Raw genomic sequence first — 23727 nt, 5'->3', positions numbered from 1 at the left:
TGATAATTGCATTTATAGGCATGCTGTCCATAAAGACCATGTAGAATGAAAAGGATGGGCATGATGAAGAAGACATAAATATAAGAGATAAATCAAGAGAGTAATATAATAAAAACAGGAAGGAGCAGTAGTAGGAAGAAGGAAGTACTTATGAGGGTCAAATGTTAAAAAAAAAAAAAAAAAGGAATTAATATGGTGACCAAAAGCTGTGATTGTTGTACTTGGCAATAAAGAAGTAATTGATGTCTTTGGCAGAAACTGCTTATTGTCTCTCAATATCCATTCTTCTCTCCTTCCATAGTAACAGAAGGCAGAAGTTTTAGTTGGGAACATGATTACCTTAAATAAAGTCTAATTTACCCAATGTCTTTATATCTGGGCTCTGAGATGTAAGTAAATTCTGGCCAGTGTGAAGCTGGTAGAAGTGTTATGCTTCTGGAAATATTTTTTAACCTCAGCATGTGTGCACCCTTTGTTTCTTCTTTTCTTTTTTTCTTCTTCCATTCTGTTGCTTGGAATAATATTGCCACAATTTGGGACTTGAGGTTGAGCCCATGCAAGGCAGAGCTATAAGATAAAAAGAAGTATCCCTGGACTGGCTACATTAACTTTTACCTGAAACATAAATTCTACCTTATTTAAGGCTCCCTGGGTGGCACAAACAGTTAGGTGCTCGATTACTAACCAAAAAGTTGGCAGTTCAAACCCACCCAGAGGGGCCTCGAAGACAGGCCTGGCCAACATCACAGTCTTGAAAACCCTACGGAGCAGTTCTACTCTACCCACATGGGGACGCCATGAGTCAAAATCAAAATGTATGGCAACTAACAACAATGACAACCTTGTTTAAGCCCTTGCTATTTTCTGCCACGAGCGTCATAACTACACAGTGACATTCCGGAGTTAGCTTCAGTGGAATGGTGGTGGGAAAACCCTTATTGCAGTGAGTTGAGTAGTGAAGCCTTATCGAGTAAATCAAAATCTTATACGCAAAGACCTGAAGTCTATATGTTATACTAAATAGTAATAAACAGCTTATTTCTTTCCTATGAAACTGTACACCTTATTTAGTGCTATTTCAAACTCTATGAAAGTTGTGGTCTATAAAGCAACAAGTTAATTATTACAAAGAACATATATCTCATTTCTACACATAATTTGTGTGGTATCATTCTCAAAAGTGAATGCCTATTTAAAAGGAAAGAAAATAAAATTCTACAACTAATTCACAGGTGAATAATAATTGTGTATCCTAAAAATATATATTGAAATCCTGCCCCCTATACCTGTAAATATGATCTTATTGGAAACAGTGTTTTCTTTGTTATGCTTATTACATCATACCTCAGTAGGGTAGGTTCTATATCCACTGGTATTTTATGAAAATTTGCATAGCGGGCGCTTACAAAAATGCCTCGCAGGGAGAGGGCATGGTTGGCAAACAAACGTAGAAGGTGTGCATTATTTGCGTAAAAATACAAGAATCACTTCTGAGTTATAAAAAGAGCAGATTACACACATGGAGAGGAGGAAGACAGATGACTGAGACAAATACATCTACAAGGATTGCTGCCAGCTACTAGAAGCTGAAATAGACAAGGAAGGACCTCTCCCTGAAGCCAAGCCCTAAACTCAGATTTACTGCCTCCTGAACTGTGAGAAAATAAGTTTCTGTTCTTTAACTGTTCACTTGTGGTATTTGTGTTACAATAGTAGTAGATAACTAAGATACTTACTATCCCATGAAGAAATGTGGTAAAGCAGTCAAAATACTTCCAGTTCCCATAATGACACAACCAATTCCAATTAACTTTGGTCTGTGTAGCTTGGATCCAAAGTAACTTACAAATACAATCACCAACAAATTTCCTAGAAAGAAAACAAAATTATTTTGATATGACTCATTTCAGCAAATCTTGACTTAGTCCAGTTTTGTTTCAATGAAAAAGCAGATTCCAGGATGAATGCAAATAAAGCACAATACATAGTACCTTCCCTCGAAGATCATTTAATTGAGAATTAAATGGTCATTTAACTGAGAAGGTGAAACTCACCTACGTTAAAGCACTCATTGTAAAGTTCTATGGTATTCATAATAAGTAGAATAGGCTTTTAGACACAAAATAAATCACTTGAGTTGCTTGATGAAGTAAAATTCTATTGAAGAATTCAGAGTTAACTAGATTTTATTAGAAAGGAGAACAGTGGAGAAATCCCCCTGATCTGAGAGAAAGGTATTCATTCATGCATTTATTCATTCACTTCTGATGTTTATTAAATGCCTATCATGTACCTGCCATGGTGTTAGGAGCCAGAAATAAAACAAACAAATTATCAAAAATAAGTAAATAAAAGAAAACAAAAACAGTAAACCAAGACACTTGCCCTTAAAGAACTTGTATACCAGTGATAAAAACAGATGAACAGAGTGCTATTAAATCAAGAAAGCGGAGTTTAAATTAATTAGGTGTTTCCGGGAAAATTTCTGGAGGAAAGACCACTTGAGATTTAATGTTGAGTATAAATTGCCTAAATTAAAAAGGGCAAGAAGAGCATTCCAAGTGGAGGGAGCCATGATCAGTACTGATCCACCTGGAGCTACATGTATAATAATGAACAAAGAGCCAAGAATTACTGACTATTTGATGAGAAAAAGCAAAAACAGGAACTATAAACACCTAGTCCAAACAGTTAAATACTTGAAAGATGAAAAATTTTTTAAAAATCCGGTTAGTATCTCTAGAGAGATATGTTACATCCACAAAATAAGAACTAGGCAACTAAAAATAATAAAAGAAAAATGGTTGTTGTAAGTTTAAAAATTTGATAGAACAAATGTACAAATTGGAACCTGGCACGTCAACATGGAAAATGGCATCAGAGAAGATTAATGGAATGTAAAAAAAAAGAGGTAGAAATTTAGGGAAAAAAATTTAATGGAAAAAAATTTCAGAAAATTTAATACTCATTTTATAAATGTTTCAGAAAAAAAATTAAACAAAAGAGAGAAAAAAGAAAACAAAATAGAAAATAAATTTCCAGAGCTTAAGGAAGACTTATGTCTTCAGATTAGAGTTCCCATATTGGCTAAGTGGAAATAATTGTAAAAAGGCAGCCTTAGATATTAAAAAACAAAAACAACTTGTTGCCGTTGAGTTGATTGCAACCCATAGCGACCCTAGAGGACACAGTAGCGCTGCCCAATAAGGTTTCCAAGGAGCAGCTGGTGGATTTGAACTGCTGACCTCTTGAGTAGCAGCCATAGCTCTTAACCACCGTGCCAGCAGAGCTCCCCAGTCCTAGACATAGGCTGTTAAAATTTCTGTAATTCAGGGATAAAACAAAGATACAAATCAGTGAATGAGAATTGGATTGGTAATGATTTCTCATATGCAGTAGATAAATGTTGAAAATATTCTGAGGAAAATAGATCTTGAACTTTTAACTCTATATCCAGACAAATTACCATTTGACTATGATAGTAAAACAAGCAAGGGCTTAGAAAATATGCCATGTGTTCAATTCTGGAAAAAAAGAAGTTACTTGAAGAAGTACTTCAGAAAAACTCAAGATGAGAGTTGAACTCACAAGTTTCAAGAGACATTGGTGAGCAAAGAAACCAGTAAAACTTATAATGATTCCAAATATTTGCTATTAAATAGATGCAAAGTTTAACAAAAATATTAAGAATGAATTCCTTAATAGAAAGTGATATACAGTAAAGTAAATTATAAATCTAAGAACACTCTAACACTAAAATTCTGGATAGCTTTAATAAAACTGGGAAATGGAAGAGCAAAGGAGATGTAGGCTGTAATCTCTTCCAAACAGCAAAAAGTCAGAATTCATAAGGAAAAGATAGATAGGTCATACTTTATACAATTGCTTTTTAAATACTCACTAGTTAAATAAACTTAAATAAACAGCAAAAGTGGAAAATATTTGCAATCTATATAATAGATATAATTTTTGAGTTCCTCTGAATCATTAATAAATGGGAGAAAAAAAGGAAAAATAGGAAGCGGCAGTGAGCTTCCAATTCATAAAATCAGAAAAAATAATGTTCGATCATTATATAAAACCTCACTATCATCGGAGAAAGGGCCCTGGTGGTAGAGTGGTCGAGTGCTTAGCTGCTAACCAAAAGGTCAGCAGTTTGAATCCACCTGCCATTCCACAGGAGAAACATGGGGAAGTTTGCCTTGGAAACTCTATGGGGCAGCTCTACTCTGTCGTACAGGTAGCTATGAGTCGGAATTGACTCGTCGTTTTGGTATTATTGGAGAAATCCAAGTTAAAATGAAGACCACAGAGCAATATCTTCAAAGCTCTAAAAAAAAAATTTAAAAAAAGACTTTTAACCCCAAATTGTATACCCAGTTTAACAGTAGAAACTTAACATAGGTTGCTCGAGAGCTCCTTCTCGCTCCTCAAGTCACCAGAATCATAGCCCTCTTTCTTCCAACTTTTCATAGAACCAGAGCTGCTTGAGCAAAGGAAGGCAAGGCCCATGGTATGAATTTGCATGCAATGAGTTTGTGCTGATCAGGGTTGTTTCAACCTCATCGTTATTGACATTTTGGTGTAGATATGTTTCTTTGCTACGGGGGGGCTTTCCTGTACCTTGCAGGATATTTAAGAGCATCCCTGGCCTGTCCACACTACATGCCGGTAGCACTCTCCTTTCCCCAGTTTTGACAACCAAAAATGTCTCCAGATACTGCCGTATTGTTCCGAGGTGGGGGTGGGAGGGAATTCATCTGTTGAGAAGCGGTGGTGTAGAGCGTGTATGAACAGTTTTTTTACCTCTGCAAATCTGCTTACTAAGTAATAATTAAAATTGAAATAAAAATTACCAATTTCAAAGCTTCCATCAATTAAGCCAGAAATAGAAGAGGATATATCAAATCTTCTTTCTATCTGAGTAATGGAACTTTTCATAATGACTCCACTCAGTGTTTTACAGGTAAAGCTGAATGCCAGGGCCATGAAGAACACCTAGGAAAACGCAGATGGAAAAGAGCGGAAAAAAGGTTGATCAAAGGGCTAGATAAGGTTTATACGTGCACGTAACTTAAATAGCTTTCCTTCTTTACTCAAAACATTATTTTTATCATCAAAGGCATAACCAACTTTATCCTTTACCAGTTTGTACTTCTCAGTCCATTTAACCTAAGCATCACTCTACTGTTAAAGTATCATTTTCTAATTTGGCTACAGCATCAAATTTTTAAAGCAGTACAGTCAGGATTGATAATTTTTAATTAATGTCGTTAACTGATTTTTAAGAAGCTAGACAACGTTCTCAGATAGCCAGGATGAGAAGTTATTCTTTATTCGCAAGTGAATAGTGTAGAGTAACTGTGAGGGAAGTCGCTAGACATTGTAAAAAGTAGGATTTCCAGGAAGCCAGCTGAAAAATAGAACTTTGAGGAGGCAACGGGAAGTTCTACCAGCAACTCAAGCGACTGACATTCAACTTCAGACTCAGTGGTTATAGATATTTTATTTTAAATTTCATTTTAATAGAACTCATAGATTCACCCCTTCTCTTACAGCTCACATCCACATCCATAAGCAAATCTGTCTCCTCTCACTACCTACCTACTGCTTGTAACCACCATCTTGTCTAGTCTGGATTACTGCAATCGCCTCTTAAGAGACCTCCCTGCTTCTGCCCTCACCCTTTGTCTCTTCTCAACACCATAGCCAGAGTAATTCTCCGAAAAGGAAAATCAGCTCATGCCCTCACCCCCTGTATTACCATTCACTCCTAGTAAAATCTTAAGTCTTCCCAGTGGCCTAAAAACCAGTTGCCCTTGAGTTGATTTTGACTCTTGGTGACCCCATGTGTTTCAGAGTAGAACCGTGGTCCATGGGGCTTTTGATGGCTGATTTTTTGGAGGTAGATTGCCTGACCTTCCTTCCGAGGCGCCTCTGGGTGGACTCAAACATCCAAACTCTTGGTTAGCAGTTTGCTTCCTCCAGGGACTCTTAGCAAACATTATATCTTTTCTATAAGAATGTGTGAAATGAGAGAATCACTAAAAATACACTCCAAGTTCTTTCTATACATTCTTGGACAGTTTTTTTTTAATCAGTATGAAATACCACTTTTTTGCCTTTAATAATTTTGATCTTGAATTCTATATTGGCCAATACTAGTATTACTATCTAGCACCCATCTGTCAGTTTGTCATACTGTGGTGGCTTGCATGTTGCTGTGATGCTGGAAGCTATGCCACTGGTATTTCAAATACCAGCAGGATCACTCATGGTGGACAGGTTTCAGTGGAGCTTTCAGACTAAGAAACTAGGAGGAAGGGCCTGGCGATCTACTTCTGAAAATCAGCCAGTGAAAACTTTATGGATCAAAAGGGACCACTGTTCAACTCTCTTGCTTTGGATACATCATCAGGAGCAATCAATTACTGGAGGAGGACATCATGTTTGGTGAAGTAAAGGACCAGTCAGTTCGAGGGAGACTCTTGGAGAGATGGATTGACACAATAGCCACAACAATGAACTCCAACATGCCAGGGATCTCGAGAATGACACAGGAATGGGCGATGCTTCATTTCATTTTACATAAGGTCTTCATGAGTTGGAGTCCACTTGAAATCAGCTACCTATCGTCTATGTGTCTAGTATTGCTGTCTTGGTTTACTTTTATTAACGTTTGCTTGGTACACTGTATTTCAAGTTTTTTTTTTTTTAATTTTTAACCTTTTGTGTCATTTTATTTTAGGTGTACCTCTTGTAATTAGCATATAATTTTTTAATTCAACTTGTAAGCCTTTATTTTTTGCCTTTTTTCATTTAATATATAAATTTAATCAATTCACCTGTATGTGCTGACTGATAGATTTGGAATTATTTCTTTAGTCTAATTTTTAAAAATTTATTATTATTTTTTTATTTCCTTTTTTCCATTCCCAGGTCTTTATTTGTTAGAATAATGATGATGCTGACGGTAGCCAGCGCTTACATAGCATCACATGTGCCAAGCACTTTACCTAAGTAAACTTAGTTACCCCTCTCAATTCAGTGAAGTGGATTCTATTATTATCCATTTGATACATGTAGAAATGGAGGCTCTGAGAGGTTGTAACTAGGCCAAGACCTCAGTCAAGTTTTGAAATCCAGGCAGTTTCGCTCTAGAACCAATCTTCTGAACTGTCTTTTAATTAATACATTTAGAATTCTTTTACTTTCCTCTGCTCCTTCTCTTTCTCAACCTGTCTTATATTAATGTTATTTGAGATTTTAACCCCAGCTTATTTTTTTTTAAAGAAACAATGATTTAGATACAGCAATGCTTTTATCAGTTTCTTCAACTGCTACTGCTTCTTATATTTTCATTTCTCTCCTTGGGTTCATTTGTTGTTCTTAATGGAGAACATCAGTTAATAATTCTTTCATAGGATACCAGTAAGTGAATCACAAATTTTTGAACCCTTTCATATCTGGAAATGCTCCATATGAAAGTGTTTGTTGGGTTCGTAACGCTGGACTCAAAATCCTTTTCTCTGGAAGACATGGCTCTTTCGTCCTCTTGCCTCAAGGGTCGCAAATGAGAATTCAGATGTGCATCTGAGTCTCATCTCTTTGTATGTAACCTGGGGCTACTTTGTTTGTTTGATGTTTGTTTATTTTTCCACTTTAAAATTATTTAGGTCTGTCCCTTAATTTTTGGTATTTTGAACTTTTATCACAAAGTGTTTGTCTGCAGTTTTTAAAAAAATCTCCTTCCAGAAGTTCAGCTGGCCCTTATTTTCTCAAAAAACAATATTTTGAATAAATTTCGTTAGTCATATAGGATCATATTTACATAATTTTACGTAAATCTATAAATGTGTTTAAACCACCCTTTTTTAAGTGCAGTCTCATTTTTCTTTCTTTTTTTTTACTTCCTCTTCCTTCTGTTATGATCTGTCTCTCTCTCAGACCACCCTGCCCCAAGTTAATGAATTCGTTAACAAGAGAGTATCACTCCATGTTTTTCTCGATATTTATATGCACCTATTCATATCTCAATATATATAAATATATTGAGATATAGATATATATACACATATATATCCTCATATAGATTTGTACTCATTTCACTTCATCTTTTTGTGAGAGACTTTTGTGAGACTTCCACGGTTTGAAATCGTAAATTTGTGATTAATTTACATTTCGAATGTTTTCATTATGCCGGTGTACCCATCAAATAGGTTTTGTTTGCCAGTAATCAAGTTTTTGATGCCCCTTAACAACACTCTTTGTGATTTTAATTTTCTCTTGCATCTTTCTGAGAATAATAGTTATACTAATTTTACCGCCTTGTTCTTTTTTTTTCCTTGCCATGGGAGTAAATTCTTCCATTCACTGAGCTTGTTGAGTCTCTTTAAGGTGATGAATTTAAAATACCTGGTAATTCTTGAAGGAGCCCTGGTGGCACAGTGGTTAAGTGCTTGGCTGCTAACCAAAAGTTCAGTGGTTCAAACGCATCAGCCGCACCATGGGAGCAAGATGTGATATTCGGCTTTCATAAAGATTTATAGCCTTGGAAACCCTAAGAGGCAGTTCTACTTTGTCCTATAGGGTCGGTAGGAGTTGGAATCAATGACAAATGCTAACAGGTGATTCTTGACTGTCTTCTCTGTTTCACATATGCCAATTCTTATTTCTGAATATTCAGTCAGTCTGTCTGTGAAGCCTATTTGGGAAGGAGAGGCGGTAATCACTATCAGCAGGGTGAGTCAATAGTTAATCTTCTGCATTTAGGGGCTCTAGTTCTTCCTGAGTGCTGCCAGTCACTTGAAGCACTGTACTGCTTCATCTGCCCAGGTCCCCATACTCACTGTTTCTGCCCTCGGTAGATGCCTCAGTGGCTTGCTGCCTGAACTAAGTGGGTTATGCTGATGAGCAGGAGAGAGATGTTACACAAGAGAAGATGCATGTTTCCTCTTACTGAGTCAGTTGCCCCTGGAACCCCTCTTAATCCCATTCATCATCAGTGGCTTTTGCCTTTGAAGCACACTTGGAGCCACTTCAGTCTTCTGCAATTTTCTTGTTTTGTACTGTGGTTTCTCTCTTCAGCCTGATTCCTGCTACCTTTTACCTTTCAGAGAATTCTCATAGTTTCTGATTTGCAGAATGGATCCCTTCTGGTTTTCTAGTAGAGTTATGGGTTGCTTTTAAGTCCTTTTAAGTCATTTATTAAAATTGGAGGGGGCAGGGTAACTTCTGCCTTCTGATTATTCCGTCTGCCATATTGAACGGAAAGTCTTCAAGTTTTGTCTTTCCTTCTCTGTTGAATCAACTGAAGGAATGCAATGATGGGCAGTTCTTGGAAATGTTGTCAGACTCTCCATCAAAGCTAAGATGTCTGACACAAAATAAGTAAGTACCTAATAAATGTTTTTTGGTTGTTCAGTAAATTGGTATTCCCCATTCAGATTATAAATATGGCACAGAGCCAAGATGCAGTGATATTGTAGTATTTAACTCTACCCTAGTGTATCACAGCTAACCTCTCTTTTCCTAGTTTCCTCAACTCTTAAGTGGAATAATATTAGTAGAATTTTTATGAGGATTAATTGAAATAATATGCTTAAGGTTCTTGACACAGTGCTAGACACATAATAAACGTTGATAAGTACCTATTTTGTTATCATTGTTAGTTAACATCGTTCATGTATCTGCTGTAAGTTCATTCAGATAAAAACAGGACTTCTGATTCAGCCAAACATCTTTTATGCCAGGCTCTGTGGTAGGTGTTGAAGAATCAGTGGTGAGCATATTGACAATTTTTATCTATTGATTGTTGAAGAAACATAGAGGCAAACTCTTATCTAAATTCTGATCAGCAAAATACTGGTTATTGAAATCAGAGGTAGGAAGTTCAGAAAGTTAGAGGACACCTGTTAAAGCAAACAAGCATAGTCAAATATAAATCCTGCCTTATGTAAGAGGAACTTCAAAAAAATTCAGAGAAAAGATTTGGTATTGTTAATGCCATAAACCTTAAAAGCAAGAGTGGCTTAAGACAAAAGAGAGACTCAAAAAGTCAAAATTCTGACAGTATAATCCTCAACTTGTCTTACTAAAAGAAGAGGGTAACAGATATGAATGCCGTGGCTACAATATTATCTCTTCAATGAGCTGAGATTTTAAAAATGTGTCAGTATAGATAGATACGTTTTCATTTAATGTGAATACGCTTTCATAGGCTATCCCATTATTGGGCATTACTAACCCTCTTCCTGATTCAGGACTGGAGTTCAAAGAATGATGTGATGTTTTTCTCAGAACTTTAAAAAAAGTGCCAAAGGAGTATGAAAGCTAAAAACCTCCTATGAAAATGTATTGGAAGACCAATGCCAAAAAGCTAGAGAATTAAAGATTGGGAGATTTCACAAGAGAGATACAAACGTTCACAATTATCAGATAGCTTTTAAAATGTCCTAGGCAGAAAGAGACAACTGGCATTGAGTTAAGAGGCAATTATGGCAGGTTAGCCATTTATACATCTCTCAGTGGTAGTATTATGGCAAGAATTCTGGACTTGAAGTCAGAACACAGTTCCAACTTTCTGCTCTGCGACATGTGCAGCCTTGATTAACTCAGTTAACTCATCTGAATCTCAATTTATTTATTCACTAAACATTTATTTAACTGCTACAATGTGACAGTTACTCTGCTAAGCCTTGGAGGGGAGACAGGTGCAGAGAAAGAAGAGCAGTTAAAAAAAAATAGACCTAATAAATGCCCTAAAAAATCTAATAATCTCCTGGAACAATAAACAAATAATCTCCTGTAAGTGCAATAAAGTTATAAGTACACAGGAAAGAGTGACTAATTCTGTCTGTACAGGTTAAAATTCCTATAGATGTGCTAACATTTGAACTAAGTGTTCAGGGAATAATAGAAGCTTGGAAATTGAAGAAATAAAACATTTAAAACATGATAGCTCGTGATAAGCCCCGGAGTAAGGAAAGAACACAGATAATTTGAAAACAACAACAAAAATCTGCGTGGATGGAACATAACTTTCAAGGAGAAGTGGAAAAGGAGGATAGGAAGGTAGGTTGAACCTTTATTTCTTTTAATTTTTTTTGTCATTCCTTGCGAGTGTCCTTAGCATGCTTAGGTTACTCTAACCATTCTAACCTCCCCACCTCCTTTTCCACCCAGCTTTGTTTCAGACCTTCTTCTGCTCTCTTTACATACTCTTGCTAGTCAACGTAATCTATTGTTCTTGTCTTTATTACCATCTACGGCTGTATCTTGAGCTAAGATGGCTTTTGCTGAGGTTCAGGCTACCTTTCCAAAGTGTCTATACTAGAGCTCCATCTTGGTTTTTCATTCTATGTCCAGATCTCCTCCTCCTCGTTTTGCTCCTTTTTCACCTCCTTTCCCGTGTCACCAACATCCATTGGCTGTCCAAGCTAGAATCCACTTTCTTATATTCCACATTCAATTCGTCCCCCAAAGCTGAAAATTTAATCCCATAAATATCTCTTTTCTATATACTTCTTTTTATGTCCCTGTCTCAAATGACCATCACCTCTCACCCAGATTTCTGCTGTCTTCAAACTGACATTTCTTTTTCCTTGTTACCCTCTTCACCCTGCATCCAGGGTGATTTTTTTAAAATAATATTTTATTGTGTTTTTGGTGAAAGTTTACACAGCAAATTAGGTTCCCATTTGACAATTTCTACACAAATAGTTGGGTGATATTAGTTACGTTTTTCACAATGTGTTAACACTCTAATTGTGTTCTGGTTGTTCCATTTCCAGTACTCTAGTTTCCCTACCCCCTTATCTTCTCATCTTTGCTGTAGAATAATTGTTGACCATTTGGTCTCATATAGATGGTTTTTTAATGGAGCATCATACTCATGGGTAATATCCTTTATTTTGTGTGCCAATATGTTATTTCACTAACAGGTGACCTCAGGGGATAGTTTCTGCTCAAGATTTAAACTCTTTTATTACTATTGGGTTAATGGTATACAAGCTACTTTTTATACCTCTGAACCTCAGAAGTAAGGTGTTATTCCAGTTTTAATGCATTTACCATCGAAGTGGGCTCCTTTTGAAATGTATGAAACTCAGCAGATCCGAGTTGGAGTCTCACTGTTGTGTAGGTTGAGCATTCTATTAGGTGATGCTTCCTAGATGTGTTAGTTTTGTAAACTTTGGCCTTTTTTCCCTTTATTTCTGTGAGACAAGGCTTGCAAGCATAATTATGGCTTTCCTGTGTGGTAGTTATGGAGCCCTGATGGGTTTGTTTTGGTTTTTCTATGTCATATTTGGAAAACCAGAGATTCCCCATGTAACCTAATGGAAAAAAACAAAAAACCAAACCTGTTGCGGTCGAGTCGATTCCGACTCATAGTGACCCTATTGGACAGAGTAGAACTGTCCCATTGGGGTTTCGAAGGAGTGCCTGGTGGATTCGAACTGCTGGCCTTTTGGTTAGCATCTGTCGCTCTTAACCACTACACCACCAGGGTTTCCAGCCTAATGGAAAGGTGTCTGCAATAAATTACCTATATAGCTCTCATCGGTATATTGTCATACCACAGATAGGTGGCACCACAGTGTCACTCGCCTCATTGGTGGCTTGTATTACCAGATCATATTTCTCAAAATCCGTATTACCAATTAAAAATTTAAACACACTCAATTAGTAAGCATATGTTCCAATAATGAAAACACATGCTATTAAAAAAAATAAAGTAGAAAAAAATGTAGTAATGAAAGAGTTAAAGTGTATCATAGGGTGATAGTCTTAGGGAGTCCTCTAGGCACAGCTGATCCAGTAAGTCTGAACTTTTTAAGAATTTGACTTCTGTGTTTTTCTCTCATTCTGTCAGGGTCCATCTACTGTGGCCCTGATCAGAATGGTCGGTTCTGATCAACCAGGCACCATCTAGTTCTTCTGGTCTCAGGGTAGATGACGCTGTGGCTTGTGTAGGCTATTAGCCCAGTAGACTAGTTTCTTCTCTAAGACTTTGGTTTCCTTCTTTCTCTTTTACTCCTGATGAGTAGAGACCAATAGTTGTATCTTAGATGGCTGCTGGCAAGCTTTTAAGACCCCAGAAGCTACTCACCTCACTAGGAGGTAGAACATAAACTTTGTGAACTATATTATGCCAACTAACTGAGTTGTCCTATGAAATTAATATCCTAAGCCTTCAAATCCAGAAAACCAATCTTGAAAGGTGTTTGGTTATGTCTGAAAAGTACTTGTGACTGTGTCTGCTATGAATATATATGCATGCACACACATAAATATGTGCACGTACATATAGATATTTCTATTTGTGCACACATTTGTATACACCTTTACCTACCAATACACATATATACCTATACACATACATATGTGAGCACATACTCCTTTTTGGGTTATTGTTGGTGCTGTTGCCAAATTATATATGTCATATTCTTTATTGCAGATATCCTTTCCTCTTGTGCACCTCTTAGTGGCATCATTTACTTTGGTCAAGCTGTGCTCCTTGCACCCACATTCGGTGCTACTTTTCCCATCACCAAAAATAACAAGTATCTATGATCTAGAGAGTGATCCCCCTGCCATTCCACCATTTCTTGTCTTCTTATAAAAGTGAGATCATACAATATTTGTCCTTATGTGACTGACTTATTTCACTTAGCATTATGCCCTCCAGATCCATCCATATTATACTAGGCTTCATGGATTCATCATTGTTTTTTTATGGTTGTGTAGTATTCCATTGCATGTATGTACCACATTTTGCTTACCCATTCATCCATTAATGGGCACTTAGGTTGTTTCCATTTTTTTGTCATTGTGAATAATGCTGCAGTGAAGATAGGTGTGCATATGTCTGTCCATGTCTCTTTTATTATATCTCTAGGGTATATACCTAGTAGTTGGATTGCTGGATCATACGATAGTTCTATTTCTAGTTTTTTGAGGAAGTTTCATACCATTTTCCATAGTGCTTATACCATTTTTGCATTCCAACCAGCAATGGGTAAAGGTTCCAATCTCCCCACATCCTTGCCAACATTTGTTGTTGTCTGTTTTTTTGTTTTGTTTTGTTTTATGAGTGCCGTTGTAGCCGGGTGAGATGGTATCTCATTGTAATTTTGATTTACATCTCTAACGGCTAATAATTGTGAGCATCTTTTCATGTGTTTGCTGGCTACTTAAATGTCCTCTTTGGTGAAGTGTCTATTCTTGTCCTTTGCCCATTTTTCTATTGTATTGTTTATCTTTTTGTTGTTGAGTTGTCGAAGTTTTCTATATATTTTAGAGATTTGACCCTAATTGGATATGGCATTTCCAAAGATTTTTTCCCAGTCTGTAGGTTGTCTTTATACTCTTTCGAAAAAGTCTTTTGATGAGCGTATTTAATTTTTATGAGGTCCCAATTATCTAATTTGTCTTCTACTATTTGTGTATTTGTAGTTATGTTTATTAGCCTATTTAAAAAATAATTAGATCCCATATTTTTCTCCCTATGTTTTCTTCCAGGAGCTTTATAATTTTAGGTTTAACATTTAGGTCTTTGAGCCATTTTGAGTCAGTTTTTGTGTATGGTGTGAGGTATGGGTCCTGTTTCATTTTTCTGTAATTGGATATCCGTTTTGCCAGCACAATCTATTAACTATCTGTTTTTTTCTCATTGAATGGACTTTGACCGCTTGTCAAAAAACAGTTTGCCCACAGATGGATGGGTTTTTTTCTGGGTTCTCAATTTTCTATTCCACTAGTCTATGTTTCTATCATTGAACCAATACCAAGCTGTTTTGATTACAGTGGCTACGTAGTCCGTTTTGATATTGAAGAGTATGAGGCCTCCTACTTCGTTCTTCTACAATATTGCTTTGGCTCTTTGGGGCCTCTTTCCTTTCCATATAAAGTTGGTCATTAGTTTTTCCATTTCACCGAAGAATGCTGTTGGGATTTGTATCAGGATTGTGTTGGATCTGTAGATCACTTTAGGTAGTACTGACATTTTCACTACATTAAGTCTTCAATCTGTGAGCACAGGATGTCTTTTCATTTATGTGGGTCTTTTTTAGTCTCTTGTAGCAGTATTTTATAATTTTCATGTATAAGTCTTTTATATCCCTGGTTACGAAATTCTTAGCTATTTCATCATTTTGGGGGCGACCCGGTGACCTTTTAATGTGTATAACTAGTTCCATTCCTGGATTCCTTGGGTGGTGCAGTTAATTCCCTCAGCTGCTAACTGAAAGATTAGAAGTTAGAGTTCACTCAGAAGTGCCTTAGAAAAAAAGACTTGGTGATCTACTTCCAAAAAAATCAGGTATTGAAAACACTATGGAGCACAGTTCTCCTCTGACACACATGATGTCGCCATGAGTCAAGAATCGACCCATGGCAACTGATAATGGTAATGGCAATTCCAATTCTTATATGGCTGAGAAGGTTCCTACTGGATAGATCCTTTACAAGTAACAACTATAAACTCTGAGAGTGGGTGGGGGTGGGGGAGGAGAGGGGTGGTATGGGGAATATGGGGAATATGGGGATGGGTGGATAAGAAACTAGCTGAAGGCACAGGAAAGCAAACAAAAGCAGGCAGAGTCTGGAAGGCAGTTGACGCTTAGAAGAAGGAAATGTATAGAGCCAGTTTGCCATTTTTATCACTTTGAGATGAAGCCACAGTTAGTGCCCTTCAAAGAACATAAAACTGTTTTAGAAAACTCGCAGTCTTTTTGGCTAGAAGAATGAGAAGGCAAAGTTTATGGTAACCGTACCTACAGTAATGTACCCTTTGCCGTGGAGTCGACTCCAACTCATAGCAACCCTAAAGGACAGAGTAGAACTGCCCCATAGGGTTTCCAAGGAGTGCCTGGTGGATTCAAACTGCTGACCTTTTGGTTAGCAGTGGAGCTCTTAACCACCAAGCCACCAGGGCTCCAGGGTAACCATAGCCACCTAAAAGTGTAGGAGGAATCTCATAAAAGAAAGCTCAAGAGAAGGAGATGCTCAAATTCTCTGTATAAAATCTGTCCAAATCTTTGGCAGATTTGGGAGCCATGCACGAATAGGGCAACTGAAGGCAGCCCAACTAAGGAAAAAAATAACTGAACTGAGATTTGAGTTACTGCCCAAGAGATAGAGTTTGCCATTTCAATTCCACACAGTTAATTGCCTTATTAAAAAAAAAAAAAAAAAAGACACTAAAGCAGCATACCAGCCCAGGGGCCAGGACTGGAAGGCAGGAGGGGACAGGAAAGCTGGTAATAGAGAACTCAAGGTCAAGAAGGGAGAGTGTTAACATACCGTGGGGTTCGTAACCAATGTCACAAAGCAATACGTGTACTAACTGTTTCATGAGAAGCTAGTTTTTCTGTAAACCTTCATCTAAAGTATAATAATAATAACACAAAAAAAGCTACACTCTTTGGGAGGAATATAACAATGTCCAAAATTACCCAGCATACGAAGAGTCAAGATAATGTGAACAATTCTCAAGAAAAAGAACAGTGAACTAAGACTAACTCTACTACAATGCAGATGTTGGAATTAGTAGACAAATTTATTAAGGCAATTATAACATCTATGCTCATTTACATAAATGAAAATAATCTCACAATGAATGAAAAGATAGGACATTTCAGCAAAAAAAAGAAGCTATAAAAGGAAACAAAGTTAAATTCACAACAGTATTTACAATAATATCAGAAGTTTCATCTTTGAAGAATGAACTTCCAAAAACTCTACTTTGATTCTATAAACTGAGCTAAAAACAAAACCAAACCGTTACTGGAAATAACTGATTTTCTATTTGAAAAATCTGGTAATACTGACATAAAACTGTCAAACTTAATTGTTTGCAAAGTTATTATTCTGTTAATGAACCCAACACATTAATAGCTATCAATATGTGTAGGCATAAGAATTCAGGGAATACTAGAACCTAAGTGAGTATTTGTACTCATTAAATGTTTGTTCAAATTTAATTTAATTCTTCATTGTTTCCACAAAACTATTTTTAGAATTCTTAATTTTCTTATTCATTTCCCACATCAATTTCATGATATAGGACATTGCTTTAGCTTGTTTTATTGAAATGCAAACTACATTGGTTAAATACTACAAATTGTGTTTGACCTTTCTTTGTCTCCAAATACTTCTTGAAAACTACGTTTAATACTTTGCCTGCCCTCCAGATACAAGTTATATACTCCTTTAATTAATTTTTATTTCATAGTGTTTTTAATCTAAAATCAATGTGCTAATTGCTTTACTGAAATAAACTGATTTTTTTCTTCTCATCTTCACATTGTACAATTGCTCACAAAAATTTGTAGTTAAAAAGTCTTGTGTTTCCTTATCATTAGTTCTCAACTTCCATAGTTCTAGTTTAATTTTTTATTTAATTTAAATATTATAGATTTAATATACTATTTCCAAACAAGATAGTACCAGACTTCACTGGTGTGTTTCAGAAAAACTAGGCCTTAAATACATTATTTCTCTTTTTTATATGGTTTTATATCATATCTGGGTTCTGTACCTCATATTTTCATATTTTCCCCTTCTTTTTTCTCATCCTCCCCTCCCTATACCCTACCCTGCTTCATTCCCTGCACTGTTTCTGCTTGACAAAATAGAAAAACATCCATGGACTTGGCATACATGTGAGGCAAAGAAAGAGAATGTACTGTGAAATCAGAAGAACTGAATCCAATTCTGTCCTTTTTTACTTAAAACAACAATGATGGAAACATTCATAATTCAGTTTCCTCATGTATAAGAGGACAATAAGTACTATCTAACCTGCTTATTTTCAGAGTTGTTGTTGTAAGGTGCAAAGGAATTACGTTCATAAATGTGTTTGTGTATGTTTGTAAATGCACTGAACGTGTATGGCATTTGAAAGGTCACTATTGATTTATGCTTTTTTACCTCTTTGCATTAATATAAAACTTGTTTCTGAAACTTTACTCCATTTACACTTTCAGTTTACACCAACTGTTTCCAGCACTGGGAGAAGAATAGTAAGAGTGTTGAGTGCCAACGCCCCCCGTCCCTACCACTTCTGTAAGATATATTATAGCTGGCTTAGAAACCTGTGTATTATAGAATGAAAAAAATTGTAAAGCACTTGTCTGATACATTCTGATGCAGAAACTGGGTGGTGTAGCCCCAGCCCAAAGATTTGGTCTATATTCATATCAACTTTATGCTTTTAAAAAATATTTTCATGTCATTCTAAATCCTCATTTCTTTTATTTAATTTTACTCTATATCAATTTTAATGCATTGAGACAGGCATTTTTTTTAAAAAAATCATGTTCTTACTCTTTTTTTTTTCTGTTATTGACTAATTGTTGTTGTTAGTTGCCATTGAGTTGGCTTCAACTCATGGTTACTCTATGTACAACAGAACCAGGTTCTTCATTATCTTCATGATTGTTGGTATGCTTGAATACATTGTTGCGACCACTTGGTTTTGAGCACTTTCCCACCTAGGTGGCTCATCTTCCAGCACTATAGTGGACAACATTCTGTTGTGATCCATAGAGCTTTCACTGGCTAATTTTCAGAAGTAGATTGCCAAGCTTTTTGCTTCCTAGTCTCTCTTATTCTGGAAGCTCAGCTGACACCTGTCCACCATGGTTGACCTTGCTGGTATTTGAAATACTGCCAGCATACCTTCCAGCATCATAACAACATTCAAGCCACCGTAGTATAATAAACTGACAGACAGGTGGTGAATTTACCAAATACAAGCAATTGTATCCTTATCAGCAGTCATTTTGGTCAAATACTTATCTTATGGTTAATACCTTTTGCATTTCTTACAGACCTTGTGATTTTTACTTTCTATATGCTTTCTTATTTAATTCACGTCAGCCAAATTTTATGCATTCACTTTCAGAATCCTTAGCCTTTTGTGATGTCCTAGCAGTTGCCTATGTAATTACCATTAGTTGCTTAAAAAATTTAAAGTTCTTTACATATAAGATCTTCTGTTATAAATTGTTTCCTTAATATAATCATTTTAATACAATATTTAAAAATGTACTAGCGAACATGCTACAGTATTTGCCTTGTTATGGAAAAGATAAAGATATGAATTCAAACATTAAAAAAAAGCGTTAAAAAGGAGAAGTTGGCATAATAAGCTAAGGTGGTAGAAACAAGTCCAATATATCAATATATACAATAAATGTAAGTGGACAAACCCACTAGTTTAAAGACAGGGAAATTTTGATGTAATTTTTTAATCACTCACCAGTCACTGACCTTTAAGGGGGTGGAAAAAGCTTTTAGCATGCAAAGACCTTTGTCCTGAAAACTTCATAAGCCTGTTTCAGTCTCACCTTTGTCCCTTGGACCCAGCACCTCTGATATTGATCTTTGCTTCCCTCTTCAGCTATTTTTTTGCTCATCTGATCATAATACTTAGCTATTAAGTTAGTTTTGGCTGCCTTCAATAGAGCTGCATAAACCAGGTAGCCTCTGGCAGTCAGTGTCTTCCTTCTCAGTGAAGGGATTGGCAATGACTGCTCAGATCTCAGTAGTATGTGTCCCGAAAAGTAAAATCAGAGTAGCTCAGAAGTCCTGCCCAACAGAGCATACGAGAAAAGTAGGTAGAGGCTGTCTAGCCTTGGACGTTCCCTTTCACGGTATTCCCCTCAGTATCCTTGCAGCGCTACATTATAATCTCCTCCCAAATCAGCTTCTCCCCTGGGGCCTGAGAACGCCCTGACTTAAGTTGTTTGGCAGAGTGCACGGTGACATGTGGTTTTCTGGTGACTGGTGTTTCTCACCCTGAGGCTCAGCCCCCTCTCCCTCTTCCTGAGTTCTTGGGGCTCACACAGACAAGGGTCTGTTCTTTAGTCCATCTTCTATTCCTAATACCAGGCAGGTTAACCATCACAACCAGAGAAATATGAGCTGATAGGCCAAAATAACTGAACTTCAATAAATCCTTTCAAGGGCATTTAAAAATTTTATCATTAAAAAAAAAAAGATCAAAAGGAGGAGAGAAGGCAAAATAGCCACAGAATCTAAAATACCATAGATTTAAAATCCAGGTAATATCAATATGACGGAGGATGAGGAGGCATAGTAAAGTACATGAGAACGTGCTACAGTGTTTAGCTTGTTATGGAAAAGATAAAGATATGAATTCAAGCATATTTTTAAAAAAGAATTAAAAACGAAACATAGGAGGGGAATAGTTGGCATAATAAGTTAAAGTGGTAGAAATAAGTCCAATATATCAATACATACATAAATGTAAGTGGACAAACTCACTAGTTTAAAGACAGAGATTTTCAGCTGGGGTTAAAAAAAATCCAAATATATCCTCTGTATAAGAGACACACCTAAAGCACGAGAAAATGATAAGTTTGGTTGTAAAAGATAAGAAACACAACCACTAAAAGAAAGCCCTTGTAGCTGTATAATGTTAGACAAAATAGAGTCTAAGAAATATGATTAGGAATAGAGAAAGTTTCCACATATCAGTATAAGTATGTAACCATCTAAAAGATAAAACAGTTATAAAGTAATGCACTTAACAGCTCCAAAATATAAAAACAAAAATCAATAGAACCACTATTAAAATAGGAAATTTCCACGCCTCTCTATCTCTCCCTCTCTATTTTGATATATCAAACAGTCAAAATATTGCCAAGAATAGAAAAAATCTGAACGACACAATAAGATTGACATCTTGGACACATATAGAATACTGTATCCAACAATTGGAAGGTTTTTTCCAAATCTGTAAGGAATACTTACAAAAATTGTAATTTTGATGATGTACAAGGACATAAAGATTCTCAATAAAGTTCAGAAAGCAGGTATCATAAAGACCATAACTGACCACAATGCAATCATGGTAGACATTAACAACAAAAAATCTGTAAAGAAAATCCCTGTATATTTGGAAAATAAAAACACGTCTCAAAAAAATTGTATATTAATGAATAAATCATGACAAAAATTAAAATGTAAACCTAGAATTGATAAGAGCTAAGTACATACTATAAAAAAAAACCCAACAAATTGAAACGTTAAGCATAATAGACAAATGCCTGATCATCAAATTCATATGGAATTGCAAGGGACTTTGAATAGCCAAAACAAGCCTCAAAAAGAACAAAGTTGGATGACTCACGCTTTTCAAAACTTGATACAAAGCTCTAGTAATCAAAACTGTTTAGTACTGGCATAAGAAAAGACATATAGACCAATGTTATAGAACTGAGAGTTCAGAAATAACCTATACAACTATGGCCAAATAATTTTTGACATGGATGCCAAGCTCATTCAATGGAGAAAGAGTAATCTCTTCAAAAAACGGTATTGGGATAACTGGATTTTCACATGAAAGATAATGAAGTTGGACCTCTGCCTCATACACACATATACAAACATTAACTCAAAATCAGCAAGCAAAAAAAATAAAAATAAAAAAAATAAACACAATGCCGTCAAGTCAATTCATAGTGATCCTGTAGGACAAGGTTGAACTGCCCCATAGAATTTCCAAGACTGTAATATTTAGGGAAGCAGATTGCCCCATCTTTCTATCATGGAGTCACTGACTGGTTTGAACTAACCACCTTTGGTTAGCAAACTGAGCTCTTAACCACACTACGAGGGCTCCTTAAAATGAAGCAACAACTTAAACATAAGAACTAATATCATAAAACTCTTAGAAGAAAAACATAGGGGTAAATCTTCATGACTTGGTGCTTGGCAATCAGTTCCTGGATATGATACCAAAAGTATGAGCAAGAGAGGAAAAAATAGATTAACTAGACTTTACCCAAATGAAAACCTTGCACATTAAAGAATATTATTAAGAAAGTGAAAAGACAATCTATAGAACAGGAGAAAATATTTGTAAATCATATATCTGGATTTAATATCCAGAATATAAAAAAACAATTCCTACAACTTAACAACAAAAAGAAAAGCAATCCAAGTGAAAAACATGCAAAGGACTGAAATGGGCATTTCTCCCAGGAAGATACACAAATGCCCAATAAGCACACAAAAAAATGCTCTGCGTCATTGGTCGCTGGGGAAACGCAAATCAAAACTGAAATGAGATACCACTTCACATCCAGTAGGATGGCTGTTATGAGAAAAAGGAAAATAACAAGTGTTGAGGAGGATTTGGAGAAATTGGAATCTTCATTCATTACTGGTGAGAATATAAAATGGCACAGTCACTGCTGAAAACAGTTTGATGGTTCCTCAAAAAGTTAAACATAGAATTACCATATGACCCAGCAATACTACTCCTAGGTATATACACAAAAGACTTGAAAACAGGGATTCGAACACACAGTTATCTACCAATGTTCATAGCATCACTATTCTCAATAGCCAAAAGATGGAAACAACCCAAGTATCCATCAACAGATAACCAAATGTAGTATATCCACATAATGGAATATTATTCAGCCATAAAGAGCAATGAAGTTCTGATACCTGTTACAACATAGTTAAACCTCGAAAATCTTCTGCTTAGTGAAAAAAGTCAGATGTAAAGAGTCAAATATGTATGATTCTACTTATATGAAATATCTAGAATAGACACATTCATAGAGACAGAAAGTAGGTTAGAGGTTACCAGGGTCTGGGGAAGAGGGAAATGGGTGTTGTTACTTAATGGGAAGATTTTCTGTTTGTAGTGATGAAAAAGTTTTAGAAATAGGTAGTGATGATAGTTTCACGACATTGTACATGTAATTAAATACCCCTGAATTGTACACTTAAAAGTGGTTAAAATGGCAAATTTTATGTTGGACATATTTTACCACAATTAAATTATCAAAAAAAAAAAAAAAAAAAGGACACTGGAGCAGGCAAGTATATAGTAAGTGATCAATAAATATTAGTTATTATTTCTCTGGTTGTTACTGGTTGCAGATTATGTGTACGTGTGCTTTACACACAGTGCTGTCTTGCTAATGCCCAGCTCTTCTCCAACTGTGCTGCAAGGTACCACTCCGGAAATCTTATTTGCTTCAGCCATTTTGTTGTCATTTTCCTATGCCCATGCAAACCAAATTACTGTAAGACTCATTGTTTAAAGGAAGAAATAATCCAGCACACAATATTACCCATGGAAAATAGAACATCATAAAATTGTATTAACCAATACCTTTTTCAGTGGCTACCATTCTCCTTAAATATTATTCAGATATACCGCTAGAACAAGCTTTCCCAATAATCTCTGAAAACAAACAGACTTCATGTTCCCGGAACAAAGTTAAAAGAGACCTTATATAACATTATTGCAATTCGGTCTGCCCTCTGTCATCTTTATTCAGCCGGCCAAGACAACATATTTGACTGAGTAAAGAAACTTAACATATTGGTAAAAGGTGGCCATGACTGATTTTTTTATTTCTCAAAACCTGTCTATGGGGTTTCAAGGGCTTTGACTTGGATTCTGTTTTCAATTTATATACTAGGTGATTTCAGGCAAACCTCAACTTCTATGAGTCTTAGTTTTCTATAAAATGGAGAAAACAATTATCTTCCTGTTTATAAAAATTCCAATCTAGTCTACAGCACTTAATGTCCCACAGTTTTGTGACAAAAGCAAGAGATAAGACTATTACTTTTACCAACATGCATATAGAAAAAATAACTTTCTGAAGTCATCACCAAGAACTTTGGGCCAGGTCATTTGATTGTTATTTCAGATCTTTTTTTCTTCAG

The 23727-nt window shown here is 36.0% G+C and overlaps 1 protein-coding gene across 1 annotated transcript in view; it reads right to left on the bottom strand.

Moving 5' to 3' along the window:
• The window catches only part of LOC101359522 (solute carrier organic anion transporter family member 1B3-like), a 42665-nt gene extending 37544 nt beyond the window's left edge, over positions 1-5121 (bottom strand). The window contains exons 1-2 of the mRNA XM_012559793.2: positions 4857-5121; positions 1737-1869 (exon numbers count right to left, since the gene is read on the bottom strand). Of these exons, the coding sequence (XP_012415247.1) occupies positions 1737-1869; positions 4857-4989 (266 nt within the window). The 5' untranslated portion in view covers positions 4990-5121. The remainder of the gene's footprint in view (positions 1-1736; positions 1870-4856) is intronic.
• Positions 5122-23727: the final 18606 nt, after the last annotated feature.

Source organism: Trichechus manatus, unplaced genomic scaffold (genome assembly GCF_000243295.1).
Source record: "Trichechus manatus latirostris isolate Lorelei unplaced genomic scaffold, TriManLat1.0 scaffold00313, whole genome shotgun sequence".
NCBI lineage: Eukaryota > Metazoa > Chordata > Mammalia > Sirenia > Trichechidae > Trichechus > Trichechus manatus.
This window is presented reverse-complemented; position numbering and strand designations above follow the sequence as displayed.